This window comes from Melanaphis sacchari, unplaced genomic scaffold (assembly GCF_002803265.2).
Source record: "Melanaphis sacchari strain LSU unplaced genomic scaffold, SCAv2.0 Contig54_pilon_pilon, whole genome shotgun sequence".
In the NCBI taxonomy this organism is placed as follows: Eukaryota; Metazoa; Arthropoda; class Insecta; order Hemiptera; family Aphididae; genus Melanaphis; species Melanaphis sacchari.
In genome coordinates this window covers 3,507,925-3,531,909 of record NW_020271380.1, presented here as the reverse complement: position 1 = coordinate 3,531,909, position 23,985 = coordinate 3,507,925, and the positions used below count along the sequence as shown (strand labels likewise).

At 27.8% G+C, this 23,985-nt stretch overlaps 2 protein-coding genes across 2 annotated transcripts; both read left to right on the top strand.

Annotated features, from left to right (window-relative positions):
* Window positions 1-986: 986 nt before the first annotated feature.
* On the top strand, window positions 987-7,779 carry LOC112599736 (N-alpha-acetyltransferase 35, NatC auxiliary subunit). Its single transcript, XM_025346785.1, has 14 exons — window positions 987-1,541; window positions 1,679-1,833; window positions 3,286-3,392; window positions 4,192-4,319; window positions 4,629-4,852; window positions 5,142-5,292; window positions 5,357-5,546; window positions 5,611-5,789; window positions 5,875-6,069; window positions 6,131-6,271; window positions 6,383-6,561; window positions 6,632-6,833; window positions 7,202-7,471; window positions 7,539-7,779. The coding sequence occupies exons 3-14, from the start codon at window positions 3,287-3,289 to the stop codon at window positions 7,677-7,679; spliced, it is 2,106 nt and encodes a 701-aa protein (XP_025202570.1). The 5' UTR covers window positions 987-1,541; window positions 1,679-1,833; window position 3,286; the 3' UTR covers window positions 7,680-7,779.
* Window positions 7,780-16,346: 8,567 nt separating this feature from the next.
* On the top strand, window positions 16,347-23,780 carry LOC112599769 (facilitated trehalose transporter Tret1-like). Its single transcript, XM_025346827.1, has 4 exons — window positions 16,347-16,758; window positions 17,547-17,682; window positions 18,686-18,871; window positions 21,748-23,780. Exons 1-4 carry the CDS (start codon window positions 16,723-16,725, stop codon window positions 22,833-22,835), a joined length of 1,446 nt encoding a protein of 481 aa, XP_025202612.1. The 5' UTR covers window positions 16,347-16,722; the 3' UTR covers window positions 22,836-23,780.
* The last annotated feature ends 205 nt before the right edge of the window (window positions 23,781-23,985 follow it).

Sequence of the window (23,985 nt, the reverse complement as noted above, 5' to 3'; positions counted from 1 at the left end):
ATCCGAAGTTTTAATCTTCTATCAAAATAGCTTGCAAATTTTCAAGAATTTTATGAACTTTGTCATAGTTAAAATGTATAGGCTCTAAAAAAATATTTATAGAATTACGCCCATTTTTTAATTCTAATAACAAGTTATAAGGAATCTTATATTTAATATTCAAGTGTTATGACTGCAAAAACTTTTTTATTAACAATACTCAAAAAAAATTTTTTATACTTATAAATAGCTTAAAAAGAATCAAAATATTTTAAAATGTTAACATGCGAAGGAATTTCTAAGATAAACATTTATTGAATTTAACATGAAGTATATATGGTTTTAGTGTTACACAAAAAACAAACAAAATTAATTTTGTTGAAAACTTATTATGTAAGAATTCCTGTTTTTCACAATGTTTTTTAAAACCATTAGAAATTATTTGCTTTTGACCCTTTTTTTCATCCAAAAAATACCAGTTTGATTCATTTTTCTAACAGAAAAGTTTCTGAAGTTGAAAATTGAATCTTTTTTTCTGTTCCAAAAGGTGATAAACTGATAGCATAATAAAATATACATTGTAAAGAGTTAATAATTTAAAGAAAGTAAATTAAGCAAAAACGAAAATTTTCATGCAAAACCAATATTTTGGACGAAATAGATTTTTTTATATGATTTTAATTCAAAATAAAATAACTGTATACCTAAGCTTGTACTTTTCACTAAGTGCTCTTGTTATCAGTTTCTATTTATGTTTTAATTTTCAAAATATTTTGACTTTTTTAAAGCTACTTATAAATACTGGACATTTTTAACAATTTTACTTGTTTTTTTTTTGAATTAACACTAAAAAATAATTCATTGAGTCAAAATTCTTGAGTATATTATACAAGGTCTATACGAGATATTCTTATATCTGTATTTGTATATTAAAAATACGTACTACATAGATACATTGTTTTTTACAAGCCGAGAGTATTTTTTAGTAATTAATTTAAAATCTCTTCAATTTTTTTTAAAATTATTACTTCTTAAATAAGATAATCGTGGAGGTTATCGACATATAAATGACAAATATCAAGCAGAGCACTAGTGGTTATTGGTTACCTAACGATGACGAGGACGCGAGTTCAGTCAATACTCAATACTTCAACCACACAGAGTAAGAACATACCACATTTTGACATTACGCATTATACTATGAGAACCTATGCAATGACAACTGTTGGTATGCCTGCTGACGGTCGGCGACGATGTTGTAATAGCTTGCCCAGCTGCTGCCGCTAACATTATTGCGGTCTCTGACCACTGATAATGCCGATTGATATTTTGATAATGTTCTCGTCTTTTTGACTACATTTTTACTTTTTAGTCGTATCGCATTTCTTAGTACTTACTATGTACATAAACGAAGAATGAATAATATAGTATTGCGTTATTCATTATTAATATTATAATATTTTGTTTTTATGTTTTTTCACGCGCACACTGTACACGAAAATAACGACATACCTATTTATATGGTACCCAAACATTACAGTCTTCGTGTTGCATAAAATGAGGTAGACACCCGACGTACCCAATGCGTTTTACACAATTAAATTGCTGCCGCCGTGCACCGCAATTTGGTGCATGTTCGAAAATAACGCAAGCGATGTGTACTCTAATTTATATTACTCTAATTTTTTGATCAATACAGCAGTCGACAAAAACGCCTATCTGCGTCGTAAAGTTCTCAGTGGTACAAAAGACGGTGTTACCTGATCCGCCACCGCCGAACATACAGCAAATCAAATTGCCAAAATTATCCGTCATCCTACATCGGTTGGTTGCAATCTCAAAAAGAAATATCAGGTTGGCATATTCTGACTCCCATTTTTGTTCAATTTTGTTATTGTGTTTTGGCTAAGTTTTGTAGTAAAAATATCAGGGCACTTACAATTCAATTTAGTAAACTGGTTATAGTTATGAAATCAAAATTAAAAATGCTGTATTAATAATTTATATTGAAATATATTTTTTTTAAATTAAAATCTAAAAGTTAACAAAAAATATACTATATGTACAATAAGTAAATTATATAGGAGAAACCAGGAAATATAAGTAGAGAAGTCGCCCTGTAGCAGCACTTCGGGGATCATATGATAAAAAAATATTTTCCACATTTAGGAATAGCAAAACATGTTCTAATCTACATAGATTATTAATTCTATATAAGATAATTCATCAAGCACGCTTCTTATTTGCTTTTATCTTTGAATAGTGTACCTATTTATTCAAATTTTGATTACTTAATTTTTAGTTCACCTAGACTAGTATTTCGACTATCTTTACAGATTTTTATTTTGATCTTTATAACCATGTAAGGAAAAGTATCTTATTGTAATAAATACTTGTTTTAATTTAATGATTATCATCATATTTAATTCATATTTAATTGTAAATTGTTTAGCAGATAATGTTTTTGAACATTTTGTTACATATATAAATCAAATTTTAAATTACCAATATCTAATTTATTAAAATTTTCATATCATAGATGGTTTCTTAATAATGATTTTACATAAATTATAAAATATTGTAATATTTAAAAAATATATTTATTATACTCGGACAAATTTTACTATAATAAAGTAGTTTTTATTAAAAATTCTCAAAAAAATTCTCATATTTCTTTTATGTACTTCCTCTATAAAAAAAAAAGATGTAGAATACAATTTTTAAAAATATTACAGTTTTTCTTTTTATCTTATTATCTATAGTCATGTCCTTAATCAATATTTATCATTTAATAGTAAATAATGAATATTGTTTTATTATAATATTGTGAATACTGTATTTATAAAATCTTTTCCTTTTGTACTTGAAAAAGATTAATCCTAAAATTATAGACCTATTATTTTTTTAAATATTAATTGTAATAAATTAAAATTTGATTGGATTTTTGTTTTAAATATAGGCTTACTTAAGGTAAAAAATTAGGAAGTGCTAAAATAATGCAAGTTTTGTTGGATTCCTGAATAATATATAATGCTCATTCAATAAAAAAAATTGTTAAATAATTATTGTATTATGAATCAATCACTAATATTAATTATTAAGTGTAATAAATTATATCTTATACAAGATGTTTTAAATTTGATTACACAATTTATTTTTAAATCAAGTTAACATAAACATAAAAAACAATTTTCTAGTGTTTAATTTAACCCTAGAAGTTAAGCATACAATGTTGTCTATGATTTTAACTAACTAATGAATAATATGTTAAAAAATGTATGTCAATAAAAAGTTATTAATTTTCAGAATGGAGACTGACTGTAAATCAATTTCAAATCAAAAAAATGTGTCTACATCTAATCCAAATTATAATTGGAAGGATGTTACTTCAGAATTTTTCGATTCAATTAAAGGTATTATAATTATTATTGTCTTGCAGAATAAATATATCAATATTTTTGTAGGTTTTTTTTATGTTATGTCATTATTTTATAAGATATTTTATAGACATATTTAACTGAGTTAATATTTAAATTATTTATAATATTATAACTAATATGATTTCCATTAATCAATATTCTTTATATTTCTTAAATTAATTCATAAATTATATTATATTATTTATGAAATTGAATAATAGGAGATAAAATAGAAAAATTTTATTGTCAGTCATTAAATCTAGCTCCTTTCATTTTTTTATGTCTACAATAACTTTTGATTAAGATAACAGTTTTTATCAATATCTTAAGCTTTTTACCTATTATTTATGATTTATTGTAGTTAATATATATTGGGAAGTGTATTATTTTTGATGTTAAACTGGTAGATAAGTTTCTATAATTATAAATAAAACTAATTAATGTTTAATGGTAGGTAGCCATAATAATATAAAATAACATATTAGATACAGAAAAAAATAATCAATTATGAAAATTAACTATTGAATAAAATATATTCATTAAATATAGAAAGTCTGTTTTATGTTTAATTTTAATAACTGTATTCTAAAATATAATACACTTATTTTTATTTGAGATATTTGTAAGAACTACTCGGTCAACATTTTAACTATTAAATAAATATTAACTTTATTAAATCTATTGTACAAATAGTTCATATTAAAATTCATGAGAATGAGATATAATTAAATATTTATTGTTTTCTTACTTATATTTATTTTTAATATTTAAATATAAACTTTGTTTATTTCAGAGTTAGAATTAGGTGAACTTTTACATGGCTACTTTTTTGGTTTGTTTGATGCAATGTCAGCTATTGAAATAATGGATCCAAAAATGGATGCAGGGATGATGTGTAATCGTGAATCAAAAGCAATAAAAGTAAATTAATGTTTTATTATATAAATATGTTCATTAGTTAAATTATAAATCCGCGAAGAAATGACAAAATAGTTCAGTGTTAAAAACTTATTTTACCTATTAAATACAGTAAAACATGTTTGAAATGCTTCTACACTCGTTGACAGTATTGATGAAAAATTTTGTGCTTAATATTTTTTTTTTCAATTAGTTTTTTGGAAATAGTCTTAAACAGTTTGTATGTTTATTAAGTATATTTTAGTTGTATTAATAATATTAAAAAAAATTATAATTTGATGTATTCATGTTTATTATGAAATGTTATTACAGTTAGAGGATTTGAAATTAAAAGATCTTTCTGTGTCTGAACAAATATCAATAATAGATGTCACATTAGCTTGTCTTGTATCATGGCTTGAAGGGCATTCTTTAGCACAAACTGTTTTCACAAATCTATATTTCCAAAAGCCATATGAAATTGAAGTTGTTCCATTGAAAGCTTTTTGTATATGTATTTATAAAATTATTGAAGAAATTAGGGACTTTGCTAACAGGTTAGTAATTTTTATATCTTAAATTAATAAATAATATATTATGTACCACAAATAACAATAATACTAAGTGATCAAAGTTTAAAAAGTCGTAATTGCTGTATATATTTTTTAATACACACATAGAGCAATAACAAATAACACTGCTGTACATTTATTATGTGAAATATTTAATAATCTCATAATTATATCATATTATCGATTATCAGTCCCAATTATTTTAATGATTGTTTCTAAACTTTTTGAACACTATAAAATAAATTATTTAATAGTATATTATTGTATTCTACAGGGCACAAGTTTTTGAAGAAGAAGATTTTCAACCAGCACTTTATAACTATCATTATTTTAATGAGATTTCAGTCACTCGTGTGATTGGTATGATGAGAGAAGTTGATGAATCTATAAATCATAAATTAAAATTAAATGCAAATAGCGATGAAGTATAGTACATGAATTGTTTTAGTTATTTTATTATTTTAATTTTAAACAATTTTTTTTTTACAGAATGAATCCTATATTGCATTAAATACACGCATTAAGTTTGTTAGGCTTTTTTTTCAAATTTTACTTTCTTTTAATCGACGTGAGAATCATTCAAGTTCAATGGGAGAGACCCAGAGATTGTTAACTACTTGTGGATTATTGATTCCTTCTTTAATAAACACTGTGGATAAAGGAGTTCCCAAAGTTGGCCGTGAGAAAACAACAAATTATTCCAATTTCATGCTCTATTCTTTATATATATATATATTTTTTAGATTGGTATTATGATTTGGGCTTTGACCCACTAATAAATCAAAAATTGTTACCACCTACATTTCCTCGTTATACAAAAATTAAACCGGCTGATGAAGCTTATGTTTATTTTGATTTGTTGTTAACAAGACTGAAACAAATTTGTAAATTGACAAATTGTACAACTTTTATTAGTGCTTTGGTATGTTTTGGTATCATAATACACTAAATTATTAAATTAATATTGAATGTAATTTAATTCTGTGCATAATGTTTTTTTTTTTTAGGAATGTTTTATTGAACTTGGTCACAATAATCACTTGTGTATCGTATCTAGATCAATTATGCAAACTCTTTATTTTCCTCAACATAACAGAGTATTTGGTACTCAGGATTTTGAGGATTGTCTTAGAGAATGGGCTAAGACATTTATAGCACCACCATCACTTATACCACGTTTAAACATTTTATCTAACTCTCAAGTAATATTTATATTTGTACCTTTGTTATACAAATAAAATAAAAATGTATTTATTTTTTTAGGCTAAGGACTGTTTACATAATTTTTTTGATCATTGTACTCGTCCATTTGCTGGGTTGATTCAAATTTGTGGTCACAATAAAGCTAGACAAAGAGATAAATTAGCACATCTTATGGAAGATTTTTCAGCACTACAAGATGAGGTACATATTTAAAATCAAATAATTTCAATATTAATATTGTAATTTATTGATTATTTAATAATTTGTTTACTAAGTAACTGTTTAAAATTTATTATGTTATTTAATTATCAGTCTCAGAGGGTTGATGCTTTCTTGCACTCATTCTCATCAAAATTGGATCCACCTAGAGAGCATTTAGCTAGCTTTAGTACATGGATAATTTATCATACAATTAGAATTATGATAATGTACTTATTGTCTGGTTTTGAATTGGAATTGTATAGTCCTCATGAATATCAGTATATTTATTGGTAAAAAAATATTTTAAAAATTTGTAGTTTATTCTTTTATTTATTTATTAATAAATTGTTATTATTTTAGGTATTTATATCAATTTTTGTATGGTTGGTTAGTTTCTACATTAAATAGAGCTGATAATGTGTTGCTTGGCAGTGATTCACTAGTTGATTCTCAAAAAAATCGAACAAAAAGGAATAAGCCTAAAAAGAAAAAACCACATCCATATAGTCAAGAAATTGTTATGTGCCATGCAATGCAAAGTTTAACTGGTGCTTATTTCAAGGTATATTACTAAGTAATATATGCCATAGTGGTGACCCTTGGTTTCCAAAACAAATTTTCCCCATTCATTCCACTTTTTAACAGTAATACTCTAGTTCCATATACCTGTCGGTTATAGATTTTTCTTTAAACTATCTAGCCCGCTACTCTTTGCCCATCTACAACTCTACCCTCATACTCAGGGAGATTATTTTAAGTTATCCGAGTAAAAAAATGCATACATTTTATTATTATTTATTAGATATACGATTTTTTAAATATTTTAAGAAACAAAACTACAAAAAAATGTTTTAAGAAACTATTAAGATGATAGACATTATGAATTATATGTTTATACAAACTAAATTAGGTATATTTATTGTTTTTTAGACATTGATAGGATTTCAATTGGAAGGTAAAATCCGTACACCAAAACATGCAAAATTTGATAATGAAAAAGTTCGCTATGAACACAGATTTGCTGCATTCTCAGCAGTAGCTGTACCACCACCGTTTTCTTATAATGAATTTCAAATGACTAGATGCCAAATCCGTGATTCAGCATCAGGCGATTCTGGAATATTATATTTGAATAGTTGTGAGCTATTTCATCAAGCAAGGTGTTTTTTAGATACAATTGCACAACCACACTCGCAACAAGTAATTACCAAAATTATTTATTTTTTCATTGATTTATTAAATATTAAATTCTGTGTATTATTTTTAGGTACTTGATTTAATAAAAGTGTGTAAAACAAATTTTGTAACCATGAAGTTGCTAGCTAGTGGATATATGAGGGGACCAGATGTATCGTTGGACTTTGATTTCACAACTAATTCTCACTTTCCTATATTAAAGCTCAGCTAATCTTGAACAATATGTTTAGACTAAAAGATATTTAATTATTTAAAGACTGTTTGAATCCAAAATAATTAAACACAAAATAATTTAATCATTAAAATTGTACGTGGCATTTGTTTTTTTTTTTTTTTTTTGTATAAATGTGTTAAGATGTGTTGTGATGTAAAAAAAAAAACCCCTTTTTTGTCTAATATATTAATTAATATACATTATACATATTAATTAATATATGTAATATGTATATGAATATATAATGTGTGATACAAGAAAATTAATGCTTTTTCATTTAATTTTTTTTGATCAATCTTTTAATGTAAATATTACAGTATACTGTGAGGTCTATAATTGTTGGCACTTATATGTTACTATCAAGGCTTGATTACAAGTTTACTCTAGTTATGTAACCAGTGAAAATGGATCAACTTTCAATATCATATTGCCTTTTAAACAAACTTATAATAACATGTACAAAATATATTGGTCATTACTCATAATATTGCCTATACCACAATTAGTGGCATATTTATAGGGAATGGATCCCTTCACCAAGATATTTCAATAATTTATAAAAATATGTTGTTTTCATTCATATTTTTATGAATTATTAAATAAACATTTTAAACTTCTACCTAAAATAATTTAAACTTAAAATATCAATGTATAAAATCAGTATAACTTAAAATTTTTAATTAAAATATCTTAAATGACTTAATATAGAATAAAAGAATTATACTATAAAACTACTATTATTTTATAAGTTTTTATAATATAGTAAATTAATAATAAAATTAACTGTAGATTTTGAAAAATTAGAAAAAAAATAAAATTTTTAATCTGCAATATAAAAGAGACAAATATTAAATTAATAAATTATTTTTTAAATGTATAACTTCATTTTTATTAAACACAAAAATCTAAATGAAAAAAATTATTTTAAATTTTAAATCTAAAAAACAACTATATTAATAATTGTTTAGTAAATTAATTTGAGTTTTTATAATCTTTATTTAATTTTTTCTTTGTTAAAAAATTCAAATTATATGTTACACTTAACTTTTTTATTTGAATATCCTATTTAATTTTAATTGCTGGTAATGCTAGTAATTTAAACTTAAATTGATAGGTAAATTAAAATTTTTTATCATTTGATAATGAACATTATTAAATAGGAGTTATCTCCTAACTTACTAACAATAAGAAAAATTGACATGGATTTTTTTTATTAAATAAAATTAACCATGTTTTAAATGTTAATTAATAATAATATGGTAGGTATTATACTACCTAGTACCTACTTATACAAATTATAAAATATTTATATAATATTAGTCTTTTAAAATTTATAAAGAAAAATAAGAAAAACTAAAATTAACAATAAACCGCCTTATGATTGAGTATGTTCAGAAAATGTTCTTTTATAGTGTTTCATTCTGGATATCTAATACACCCTTCTCCCCATATTAGTGAAGTTAAATACAAGCTTAAATTGATCAAACTTTGGACAACAACATTTTTATATAATTACCAGGTGCATAACTAGGATTTTTTAAAGGGGGGTGTTCTAATTTAATATTTAAATAAACTTGGAAAAGAGTGGGCTAGGTTTATTATAATTATGTTAAGACAAATGGTCGGTTTATTAAATGAATATTGTGTAGTTCAAGAAAAAATGATGAATAAAACATTAAAGTGAAGTAGGTACCTTTATACACTTTGACGATAGGTAGGTACCAACTACCAATAGTACTATAATCTAGGTACTAATTCGGAGCTAATTCTATTTTAATATTCTTAATGATACAAGTATTTTAGTGTTTATAATATAATTGTCAATGTAAATATAGTAAAATGTTCAGTTACAACATCTATAGTTAAGTCATCGTTTAATTTGTTTAACTGCTTAATAATATATTTCGAGCTTAAAAATAGTGAGTATTACTTGATATCGGCCTACTTATTAAACATTAATACACAATGAAGATCTTTAATGGTGTATAAATCAAGTATACTTATATTCTTATATTATATCACTTGGTTAAATTTTTTTTTCCGTAATCCCTGGAATAGTTCTCCAAGATAGTCAAAAAACTAAAACAATAATGGATAAAAATGTTAAAAAGAAAAATTAAAAAAGTATAAAGTATATAAAAATATATTAAGCGCAAACGTGTAATAGTTATAAATTATGTAAGTAGTTATAAATAATTTGATTGTAAATAGGTATTTTATTATATTTATTAAATGCTGCTCATTTCATACCTATCGTTCTAAATATCTAAATATTTCATTTTTAATAAATTATTTATTTAAGTAAGAGTGCATAATATATTTTATAAAATTAACAATTTATCGCAATTATTGTCTATCAATCATAAAATTAATATCTTAATGGCTTAATTAATGAACTGTTTCTATATAAAAAAAGTTGTTTGTTTTTTTTTTAATGTACTATTTAAAACAACAATATTTTTATTTATAATTGTTTCTTATCCGAATATATTCTTATGTACATATTATACAAAACAGAAGATATATTTTTACATTTTTATAGTTCATAATAAATAACAATTATGTTTTCTATAGTATTTTTTTTTTACGTTATAAATATTTGTTCTGCGAACGTGGTCAATTATGATTTATTAGTTGGTGACATATCATTTTACAATCAAACACTAGTATTTGCATTACTTGAAAATGAAAGAAATGGTACAGATATGTTGCAGTTAATTGAAAATTTAATGGCACCATTGCCCAATAGTAATGTATTCGACGAAAAGCATTTTGTAAATAATGAATGTATCTTAAATTCTGAAACATTTATATATTCAGTAACAATAATATGCAAAAATTGCTGTCTTTCGTTATTTTATACTGCTGTGATCATGATATTGAGTTTTCCGTTTGATATTTACCAAATAATAAGAAATATATTCGATACCAAAAATAAATTAAATAGCATTTATGAAGTTTGAGATTCATCATAAATGCTGTTTACTCTATTTTTGTTACTATATATTTTTTGTGTTCAGGTAAATATCAAAATCATGAACACAATTAATTGTGAAAAAAAAATTAAATGAGCCTAAGACCATACATTGGTCAGGGCACGATGATTCCTGTTCGAAGCGATTAAGTTACCCAGCAGAACGATTATATTAATCCACCGAGGAGCTACGATTCGAACGCAATACGATGACTGAAACATGGTCAGTTCTTCCTGTCTTGTCCGCTCAACGGATAAGCTCGGATAAAAACATCAGGGCTACTTTTAAACGGGTCATCGTTCGGCACATCTGTGACTCATTGGATCTGCTGACAAATCTTACCTTGAAATGGGGACCGGGAAAAGTCCTAAGGTTTCAGGAACTAGACTATGTTCAAGGTCGGTAATACTGGTAATTCAATTGTACGAAAAATGGTCACAAAAGAACTCGTAACGGGATTATTTATCGGTACTACCGGACGATATGCCTTATTGGACTTCTCTTTGCACAATATCAAAATCGCCTACGCATCATTCGCTCCATACTTAGGAGTAATCCCGACGAACCTTTACGTCGGATGGACGGGATTTCTACGTAAATTATCCACTGCGGACAACCTAAATGCAATAGACCGCCGTTGGTTTTCGTAAGCTTACTAAATTGAGCGACTTTCCAAACAGGACGTAAGTTACTTGACTGTCAGAGATTTAAAATACCGTCTGGTAAAAGATGTCGTCTAGTCGCTATAAAGAATCGCGAGAGTCATTTGAGCGGAAAAGTATAACCAGCTTATAAATCAGCGAGTTGCTTCGAAATTTACATTTCGAAATCGACAACACAATGCACGATCTACATACTTCATAATTTTATTTTTTATGAATTAATATGTTGTATGGACATTTAAAAATTCTAAAATGAAATTTTGTATAATAGTATTTACATATAATTACTTGCATATTGTGATTAAGAATGTAAACGTTTATTCAATTATAAAAAAGTGTAATATCGACAATATAATACAATGTTTTTTTTATTGAAATTCAATTATTAATCTTAAGATGCTTTAATTATTGGTTTTAATGTTATTGCCAATATTATATTATAATATTATTTTTTTTTAATCATTATCATATATAGATAGTAATTGTCAGTAGCATATTAGAAACTTATATTTAGAATGGGAGTAGGGGAAAAATTGTACGTATATTAAATATATACATAATAAAATAATAAAATAAAATTAATTTTTCTTTTTTTCTTATTTATTTGTCCATCACTCAATCAATTTCAATAGTTAACTCTCAATGAATTGATAATAAGGCAAGGCCATCAAATCTTTTTTGAAGCAAATATAAATTTAAAATATTTAATATTGTTTTTATCTAATAATAGTCGTATATTTATCTATACAATTCGTAGTACACAAGGTTGACGAAAATATCTGAAACATTGTGTTTCTTAAGTAGTTTTAATTCTTTAAATGTGGAAAAAGATCGCTCAGCACATTATCTTTTAATCAAATTAAAATTGTCTTCTATAACGATTTTGAAATGATTATTTTATTATTTTAGGGAGGAGGGTGAAAATTCTCAGCCCACAACCCCAGAAAATATGCCACTAATGATTGTATTTAAATTAAAAAATATAAATCTTTTTCTATGTTATTTTATAGGTAGATATACTACTAAACTTATCCTGTAGCATATTGATGCTCGTATCGTTCGGATCGTTCTTTTGATGACTGCAGATTTTCTCGTTAACTATCTTATGCGAAAAAATACAGATAGGAAATTTATATTACAATTTATAAGTACCTGACGTTAAGAAAATTTATCGTTTTAGTGAGATTTACCAATATAAAATATAGTACCTATGAACCTTGGAACACTAACCAGGATACGTCATGTAGACTTGTATTGAAGTGTAAATAATAATGTAGTTTAATATTAAAGTAATACTGTTTACTAATTACTCACTCTGCTACACCAATAAAATATATAATATATATACATCAGAGTAAGTTATAAATTATTATAACAACATGTTATAATCATTGATTCAAGGAAATCGTATCAAATAGTTAGCACTTAAATATAGTGTTAGTGAATATAGATACTAGATATATGTTAATATGTAATGTGATTATATTATTTTTGTTTTAAGACTTGAGAGAACATACTCATATTCTTACTGTACTTCAATTATCGTAATTCGGGTCGAATAGGTATCTACAGTATACATTATTCGTATTATTATTATTATTATTATTATTATTATTATTATGGAGTGTCTGATAACATATTTACAATATCTCCCATTAGACGTAGGTAAACCGTGTCAGTACCTACCTATGCACTCCATCAAACGATTTATTTACACATATGATTAATTAATCAGTACATCTTGTATTCGAGTGTTCCGTTTTGCTTAATTATAATATTATAACAGCATTGTTTTCCAAATATTTTTCTTTATATTTTCTCTGTTATCCATTTTATAGTTTTTCGAATACAAAAACATTTGAATAATAAAACAATTATATTATGTAAAAAAAGCGGGATAATATCAAGTAAATACTTCAAATAAATCAAATAGTTACAATAATTTAAATCAATATTTTCAATGTAGATAATAATATAATACTCTCTATGAGATAAATAACGCGATGACGTGAGACAAGTTACGGAAGAAAAATGATAATGATAAGAATCATTAATGCGATGGTAAATTTCTATAATAGGTACATTTAGTTAATGATGAATCATTGCCTACAAAAAATTGGACTAAAAAGAGATAGTTTTTAGATCTATATTTCTAAAGAAATTTTAACATACGTTACCCTATTTTCTCGCCAATAACTTTATATACATTTTTTTGTAAATATTTATAGTAGGTATAGGTACATAATTAGTTTGAATTTGTTGATCCTTACTTAAAATTTGTTAGACACTAGTTCAGTGGTTCAATCATAAGAATCGATTTTATCATATAGTAATAAATAATTTATTTTTCAATTAGTACCCTTAAAAGTTTAGAAATATTATAATATACCTAGTAATTTTAATTTAATTTAATTTAATATTTATAGCCGGTTACTTTATATAAGTCAATACCAACGTACCATATGATAATGATGGTTGAAATATCTTAACATTAATTTAAAAATTTTAAACATTTCATTTTTGTGTATATAATTATATAGCAAATAATATAATAACGAAAAGTTTCAAATTCATAAAAATTATATTTTTGAATCATAAAATAAAAACTAAAATTATTATTTTTTTATTTATGTGAGTAAATTAGTAATTTTAAATAGGTAATTACGTTGAAATGTAAACTTAAACTTCATAAAAAATACTTATCATTAATTTAGTATTAATTTTCTAAGTCTTAGCTATGAAGTTTGAAAATTATATAAATGTTGCATATTTTTGTGATTTTGACGACTTTTATTGTTCTACTTAAAATCTGAACTGACTTAAACCACAGAACTATACTTAAGATAAACCAGAATTAATGAAGTGTTTGAAAGAAATTTAATGAAAATGATTTATAAACACAATATTAAGTATTATAATATAAATTATATATTTGCAATAAGGGGAAACTTGTAAAAATATATTATAAAACATAGTGTTTAATTATTAACAGATTTATCGTTTTATGTTTGAATGGGTATAGTTTCTTATAAGAATCTATAATTTTCAAATACTATCTAATGAAAAGTAATATTTCATTTACGTTGTTGATTTTTCGAGTAGGTATCCTATATACATATATAATTTTATGTTTTGAAAAATATATGAATATTGAATAGGTACCTAACTACACTTCTATGGATAGAATTGTACAGTTATAATTATAAAATAATATTATGCTACAATTATTCATGTTATTTGTGTATGATGTACCTATTCATCTCTTATAACCACGGAACAATATAAATTCACAATTTAAATATTTATTACATTTTATTATAAAGTTGTTCATCGATTAGCAACTATATTATTATTAACATATTTTTCAAATAGAACTTTTTTTTTTACCTAATATTAAAACTTATTAATAATTTCCAACGGTTTATCTGTCTTCCTAAGGCATGACTATGGTAGATACATACATGTATTTAATAAGTAATTACGTTTTAAATATTTTACGATTCTAATTTGGTTTTTACATGATGATCTAATACATTTTGAGAGAGACAAAAATATATTGCTTAGTCCTTACTATACATTTTAAATGTTATATGAATGTGAATTCCTCAATTATATTGACATGGTAAAAACGTATGTTATGATTTGTCACTAAAAGTAATGTATATATTTATATAAAGTATATTATACTCGGTATAAACTATAGAACTTTTACTTCTATATTCCGCCACATATTTATTGTAAAATACGACCAAATACTGTTTTCAGCGTAGAGATAAATGAAACAGCTAAAAAAATTACACGCTGCATCATACGATCTCGTATACTCTTTGTTCTATCCATAGGACCGGAGGAATCGAAAACAGATACGTACAATCGGCTGAAATCTATATAATATAATTTTCGACCTTTATGACAGTAATAAACGTGTATATAAAACGGTCAAAATCAAAAACCATTTTTGAATCAATTCTTAGTTATCTTACGTTATGAACAAGGGTCTTACATTAAAAATTATTTACATTTATTATTAATATATTTTTTAACTTACAATACTTATAAATCATTGTACCATACAATACAATATTATAGATATACCGTCTTTTATTTACGTTTACTGGTCACAGTTTTTTATAATTATTTATTTTTATAATTTATTAATGTTAGATTAGATAAAATGGGCATAGTATAAGTCAAAATAACAAGTCATATAGTAATATCTATAATAATATAATATAGCATGCATACATAATAATGAAATTTACATTTAAGTTCTAATATTTATGAATTTACAATCAAATTAACTACCAAAATAGAAGTTAATTGGAACTAAAATATGCTAGTCTCGTGTGCACTGAACCAAGAATTCATTATTTAGATAGAGAAACAATGAGGAGTAAGGAAAGGAGTTTTACAACGTAACGAGTAAGCCGTACTTGAAAATTCTGAAATTCATAAATTGAAAGAGAAAAAAGACGAGAATAATATCCAGTAGTATCATTGATGAGCTTATTAAAGAAGGATATGTATCATAACCTAACCAAATCCGGATGTTATTCCTGGTTAAATATATACATTTTTTAAATCCACTTGGATATGACGAGCTAACAATATAATTAAACATGCGATAGGTCTATAACCAATACTACGATAATCACATTGTATCTACTTTTTGAATATTTTTATATTTTTAAAAATTACTTACTTTACTATGAAGAAAATAATATATAATGATAATGATATAATAATATATAATAATAATGATATAATAATATATAATAATAATAATATAATAACATATTATGCTATATTATTATAACATTTAATATTATAATATGATTTTAAAAGCAAGATATAGATAAGTTTTTTGATGGAAGCAATACGCAACAACACTTATGTGGGTATATATAAAACAATTGTGAGTAAAATATCACTCGATGATAATGACGTCTGAAGCTCTATACTTCAAAAATTATTATAAATTAATTTACGTTCACAGGATAATCTACGTATTAACTGTCGCGTTTATTAAAATATATTCTACGAACTTATGACGTTTATATAATATTATTATTATTAGTACTGTGAAAATTATAACGAGGAACCAGAGATTAAACCGTTATCGCAGTTGCGATTTGTTTCACCTGATTTATGTTATTATAAAAAATGGACGCGTCGCGTGTACTTTTCGCATTCTTCTCGCGGAACAGCCGCTACCGACGCAGTTGAAAATAACGCACATAAATTATACGCTAGCTAAAGTAAACACGCGGTATATCGTCATATATTTTCTTGGATGTATTTTCGCATTTATATCCATCATACGGAAGTCCTGGCGCTTGAACGCCCCTGAAGCAACATTTTATTTTGTATAATATTCACACGGTTTCACTGTCAACGCCCAAAATGTTCAACAAAATATCTGTTAACCATCTGAAACTGGTAAGCACATCTCAACGTCGAATTATATGTAATAGTTATGTTAAGTGCAGCTTTCTAGAAAAAAAATATGAGTCTTGAAATATGGTTGTATATTGATTTTTGATTGTTATAATTTTAGAAACATAGTAGTATTTATTATTGTTATGGATGGGTTTTCAAAGATTCGAACATTAAAAAATTCAAAAACTTTGAAATTTGAGAAAAAATGAAGTTTTAATTTAAAACCAATATCTTAGACAGTTAGAATATAATCAAGCTCGAAATTTTCGTGTATAATACTAAAACAGATCAATTAAAATTTTTTATTTTCAAGTGTATGTTATGTTCAGTTTTGAAAATCCTAATATTATACATCAACGATGATCGGTTTATGTGATAATAATTATTGTATATTTTAGACTTAAGTTTTTAGTTTTAACACTTGAAATAAGTGGTATTTAATAACTATTAATTTTTTTTTTTAATTCGTTTTAAAACAATTTAAATTATTTATACTCTTAAATCGTATAGGTCAATTTATTTCACCATTATTTTATTTAAAATTAGAAATGGCTGAAAATATTTTTAATTGTTAAAAATTTGAAAAAATTCGGAGTATAGAACAAAAGTTTAAATATAATATATTAAGTTCGAGTTTGAACTTTTGAGAAATTTAATTCATTCCTTATTGGAATGTCAATGGCATTAGTTTAAAAGTCTATTCATAAACTATATAGTCGTTTTTCACATTGATAGAGTTATATTTATTAATTTCTTATTTTTATTTATACATTTTAATTTTTATACAGTTTTTCACGACCAGTGTCATGTCGTTTCAACAGTATATTATTGGTGGAGTATTTGGATTTTCCGCCGTCATACTGCCACAACTGAAACTACCCAATGCTCTCGTCAAAGTCGATGGTGACCAAGCGTCCTGGATAGGTATGTTATATGTATAAATGAATAGAAATCTCCAGTCTTCTAAAAAATGTAATTTTTTGACAACGGTTTATAATACATTTTTGAACCAAACTAATTATTATTCGTAAAATTCAAATTATTGTATGCACACGTATACTCTTTGTATTTTAAGATTGTAGTTAATAATATATTGTAATAATTGTACACTTTATAATCATTTATGTTATAAGTGCTAAATTCTTAGATAACTGCTTAGGAAATAATTATAAAAACAGTCAATTATTATAGGCAATGTTAAAAGTTTTATACCTCTAACATATTTATCAATACAAACTCTTAGTAATTTCAAGTTTTTACAGAATTCTGGTATACGTTTTTAATAATTACGAAAAAAAATAAAATAAATTCTGTTAAAAACTAGTAATTATAAATATATCTATTCGATTTTTTTTTTTTTTGATTATCTAATAAAGTATTGGCGACATTTTTAAAGTTTATCCTTTAAGTACAAATTAGATCCAATTTTCTATTTGAAACTTTTTTTGAAGATTATAAAAAAAATACACTTATTGTTTCTCTTAAAATCTAATATCATTTTCAGGGGCTAACCCACTGTAAGCTTCCCACTCCCAATCCACCACCTATGATTAATAATAAAACGTACTGCAGTACACAAATCCTTTCATTACTTGGAAATTACAAAATCAGTAGGTAGGTATATTAAAAAATATTTCATATACTCGTTTTATTATTTCTATGAAAAGATTGAATATATTTTTAAGATTATTCCATGATATTTTTTATTCTATACAAGTAAACGATTTCACTCGAGGAAAAAAAAAGTATAAAAGTCTTTTTAATTTAAATAATGTGAGCATCCTCATTAAAGATCAAAGAAATACAATAATATCTCTAATGCTTACCTTTTTGTATAATATATTGTGATATGTGGTGGATAATGTAAAATATATTATAAATAATATTATATAATGTGAAGTATGAACGGTTTTAATTTATTTTATAGCAAGTCTTCCGCTCTTGTTATGTCCCATTGGCTCGCTGGTGTTCGGTTATTTATCCGACAGATTCGGCCGGAAGCTATCACTACAACTTACGTACGTACCTTTGATGATCAGTTGGTTGCTGCTCAGCAACGCCGAGTGCTTGAAAGACATTTACATCGGTAGATTGTTAACCGGATTATCTACTGGTGAGTGTATTATCATAAAATAATATAATATAGACGACGATTATGTTAAAGTAATAATATATCGTAATGAAAATTTAAATAACCTGATAGTTGACGACTGACGAGTCTATAAAAAGAGATTGTGAATGGGTCATTACTAGTTCATTAGTGTAGGTAATTATTACGTTTTGGTTATAAATTGATTGGTTCGTTAATTTATTACAATTATATGAGTGAACAGAAATAATAATGCTAATAAGTAATAATTATAATATGTATTGTATTATATAAGTACCACTCAAAACAACAATAAGCTAAACGATTTTTAACGGAAATTCCGTGTAAATACTATCTATGTACCTATGCATAATAAATGAAGCATACCTGAATGTTTTTGAGTAATACATTTTTCATTCGGTTTTCTCTTTAGTCAAAAAAGATCAAAGAAGTCAAAGATTGATGATTGCTTCTTTCCCAATGTTATTCCACTAGTCTTTGACAAAGGCGTGCGCACGGGAGCAGAAGATACACATACACCTTAATATATCCCTGAACTTATTTTCGAGCATCTGTGACTGTCTAATATTAAAATATTATGGGTTGCAATAAATTTAATCGTATATATACAAATTATATATACTGCACAATGATCATTATAAATAAAAACAATTTTAATAAAATTTTTTTTTACAGGGGGGGGACGTCTCATTGAAATTTTAGATTTTTTTTCTTAAATAATAATTAGCGTAACACGATGCATATATAGTATATACATTATCGTTTTTTTTCTTTCGAACCTTGTTAGGTATAGATATATACTGATATAATGATATATACAATGAAAATTATGTAGTGGCGTCCTTATTTCTATGTACCATATTATAGTCTATAATAATGGTAGTGTGGACTTTAGATGTTTTGCGGTCTTTCGGGTTTATCGACGCGTTGTTATTAATTCACGTCAAACGAGCATGGATTTCCTTTCCGCGACAAACTCGAAATTGTTATACATGTGTATTCGTATGTAGTGCAACTTGGAGTCTATAGACGCATTGTAGCCTGTAGGTCATTAAGCAATAAATAAAATATAATATTATAATATCAAATTCACCTCTGGCCCGTCTATCGAAACAGCGTTATATTGTTCGGTGACGCATATATTAAATATATAGCCAAAACCCTATACATGTTGGAATGATACAAACCTCAAGTAGGGCGTACATGCACGTACCGAGATGACATATATGTACCTACATTATTTGTGTCCTATAATTTATAGGCGTGAATACATCCGTAATCCGACCCGTCGGATTATTTTATAATTGTTGTTACAAGACTTCTAATGGGTTATAAAATATTGTTGTACAGTCGAAACGTGAGAGATTTGCGGCAGGGTAATAGTGTACCATATAATAATTTATGATAACTATAACGGTATATTATATTGTTGTTTATTGTATAAGGGGGTTGAATGACACGTGTTGTTATACAAAACGCGATGATAAACTGATCGCGCAGTATTGCTGTGCTGATCAAAATAATTACAATGAAATTTAAACCGATTAGTGATTATTCACGTACGTCAGCTGTATCTGTTACGGGCAAAATATACAATTTGGACATTTTCTACAAAACCCAGGCGTTGAATAGAATGACCCATTTAAATTGGGCAATATAGATGACATAATATTTATTAGTAATAAAGTATTGTTAAAATATAATGAATACAAATGAATAATGAATAATTTATAACATTAGAAAATATAATTTTTTTAATTTTTGTATCACTTGTTTTTGAATGTACTGCTTCCGTGGAATTTTTTACTTGGTAAAAAATGAATTATTTGAACTTTTTTTTAACAAATCATTTAAATCTGCATTAAACTTTTTCATATTTTAATTATAAGTTAGTACACAGTTGAACTACACTATATAAATGATTCGTGGTTACTAAAAAATTAATTTTATGAGAATTAACCTCCTAGACCTCTAAAACGTTCCTTTAAAACCGATAAGAACAAACGAAAAAAACACACTAGCTAATTCAAATCTACAAATAATAATCAGTGCTTAATCTGGCTCTAATGTTTTGACTATAATTTACTATTAAATATCATAATATTATCTGTATTGACCGATATAAGATGCCCAAATTATTTACTTTGCCCGTAGCATAAATATTATACGAACGATTGGGGGGTAATGGGTGCCTGTAGAATTTTTTTTCCTAGAAATATTAAAATATGTAACCGATCTCTTAACCGGTATCAGTGTTATAGTTTTGTGTACCGTATTATTAAGAAAGTAAGCCGAGTACGGCTAGGAGATCACACGATCACACAATGTGTTTTATTGACTACCGATTCTGTTCTGGTATCAGAACGGATTTCATTCTGTGATTAAAAACGATGAAACGACTTGATAATTACAAAAAGTTTATCGAAAACACGTCGATAATTATAAATGGATTCGAGTTTGTAAACCGGAATAAAAAAATTATTTTTCGCCTTAAATAAAACAGAAGCAGAACGGTTAAAATAATATAATATATAAGTAAATGCGACGACCGTGCTTTTACCGACCATTTCGGTAAATTAATTACTGTCTAAAAGATTTTCACTTTACCCGTTAACGCCATCTAAAACCAACACAGTTCGATAAAATTGACTAACAAGGATACAGCTGCCCTACCGCGAGGTGTGTAAAAAGACGCAATAAAATAGTTTAATATTTAGTTTATAAGTAGAATAGGAAGTAAACGTGATGAATCGAGGAGGAGACTGAGAATTTTATTTCTTTGAACAGTTTTCACGCCGAAATAAAAGTATCGACGACCAAAATGATAATAATAATAAGAACAATATTGTTAAACTCGCATGTTTCGCGTGCTCCTGCAGGTACCGGCGGCGTGATCTACGTGTACATAGCCGAGACGAGCCCGACGGACAGCCGGCCGTTCTTCCTGTTGATCTACACGCTGTACGTGGGCCTGGGCCTGATGACGTCCGCGATTTTGGGCGTACTGTTCCACTGGCGCACGGTGGCCGCCGTGTACGCCGCGATGTGCGCGGTCGGCTTCGTCGCGCCGTTCTTCGTGCCGTCCACGCCGATGTGGCTGCGGTCCCGCGGCCGGGACGAGGAGGCCCGAAAGGTCGAGCGGTGGTTCGGGTTCGAGCCCGACCGCATCGACGACCTGCCCACGCTCCCGCCGCCGCCGTGCGCGGCCGCGGCCATGGCCACGCTGAGCCGGGCCGACTCGACGGTCGGCGCCGTCGTGGAAACCAACGCGAGCTGCTGGGCCACGTACACCGGGCCCACCGTCTGGAAGCCCGCGCTCGCCGCCCTGGCGTTCTTCTTCTGCCAGCAGGCGTCCGGGTTCTACGTGCTGCTGTTCTACTCGGTGGACGTGATGCGCGACTGCCGCATGTCCACCGACGGCATGACCGCGGCCGTGTACCTCTGCGCCGCCCGGCTGGCCGGCACCGTCGTCAGCCTCGTGTTCCAGTCGACGGCCAAGCGCACGCTCACCGCCTTCTCGGGGCTGGGCATGTGCGCGTCCATGTCCATCGTGGTCGGTTACCTGTACGCGTACAGCGGCGTTCCCGACCCGCCGGCCACCGACCTGCTGATCGTGCCGTTCCTGTTCTACGTGTTCTTCGCCATGTTCGCCGTGCTGCCGTTACCGTGGAGCGTGTGCGGCGAGATGTTCCCGATGGCCGTCAAGGGCACCATGAACGGCGTGCTGTACTCCTGCGGTTACGAGCTCATGTTCGCCGCCATTAAGGTGTACCCGATGGTGGTGACCGCTTTCGGCATCAAGGCCGTGTGGACGGCGTTCACGTGCATGTGCTTCGTCACCGCCCTGTTCGGCGCTTTCGTCCTGCCCGAGACCACCGGCAAGACGCTCAACGAGATTGTCGACGGGTTTAGGCCGTCCAGCGACAAGGCCCGCAGCAAGAAAACTATCAAGCCTCAAATACCATAAACCCCACAAACCCGACCCCACGCCACCGCGGCCGCTCTTAAGGTCTTATTTATTCGTCGTCGTCGTCAACGTAGTTGGGTTGGTCAAGTGGCTGGAATTTCGATCAATAAAGCTGGGTTCACTGCTACACGTCGTCCGTCGTGTCCTAGAGTCGAGCCCGGCCCAACTCGCGATGGATCGCGGTTAGTGATTGATACCACGACTACAACCGCGGCCGATACGATACAAGGAACGTGACGCGACAGACGACGTAGCTGCAGTAAGTCCGACTTAATAGTGTCCGAAATTTATTCATAGTACCTACACTATCATACTGCATATTGTAAATATTGAAAAATATAAATTTTGGCCGAGTCGCGGTACGTGAACACGACGATTGATGACGCGTCACCGCAATACTGATAAGATTGTACATTTTGTATCGTCACAACAACAGTAATACCTGAGTTATTGCCGATTTAAATAATTATCACTGTCCCATGTACCATATTCCTTATGTATATATATATTATATTTTCCTTTCCGATACCGGTTAGGTCAAGTGTGCATAATTTAACGTGTTGTACTCAGTACGACGCTTTGACCACATGTCCACATACGACTCATAATATGACATGTGTCGGTTGTTACGGAGTAACAATTTTATGATGACCCATTTTTACGACAGTTTAATGTTATAATATAAGTACTATAAGTCTATCATATATTATATCCGTGTAAATTATATTTACAGTGTATGTCATATATATTTTTAAGTATACTATTGGGATCGATTAGAAAACTAAAACATGATATCTCCTTAAGTTTAATAGTGTTTGTTAGTATTATATATAATTAGAATTATTGAAAAATTGTATATTTTTTGTAAAAACTGTATCATTGCAGGTAAATAAGATATTTCCTTATGTATAACTATGTCTACCCTATACACTCATGAAATTAGTAATATTGTTTCAATACTAAATGGTCTAAATGTGTTGAAAAAATTGATAAGAATAAATAAAAAAAAATATTTTTTTTAAACGTTTAGTGGTATTTTTTTTGTAGTAAGTAAAATGTATGTTTGCGTAATTAATGCGACGCGTGCAGTGTTTACTAATCGAGTATTAAATATAATTTAGTAATGCAATTAATATTTTTTATGTAAATT

Coding starts and splice junctions, on each gene's coding strand:
- LOC112599769 (XM_025346827.1), top strand. CDS start 16,723: ATGTTCAACAAAATATCTGTTAACCATCTGAAACTG. Junction 16,759..17,546: donor CTGTTAACCATCTGAAACTG/GTAAGCACATCT, acceptor ATTTTTATACAG/TTTTTCACGACCAGTGTCAT. Junction 17,683..18,685: donor TGACCAAGCGTCCTGGATAG/GTATGTTATATG, acceptor TTTATTTTATAG/CAAGTCTTCCGCTCTTGTTA.
- LOC112599736 (XM_025346785.1), top strand. CDS start 3,287: ATGGAGACTGACTGTAAATCAATTTCAAATCAAAAAAATGTGTCTACA. Junction 6,562..6,631: donor GAATATCAGTATATTTATTG/GTAAAAAAATAT, acceptor TTATTATTTTAG/GTATTTATATCAATTTTTGT. Junction 6,834..7,201: donor TAACTGGTGCTTATTTCAAG/GTATATTACTAA, acceptor ATTGTTTTTTAG/ACATTGATAGGATTTCAATT.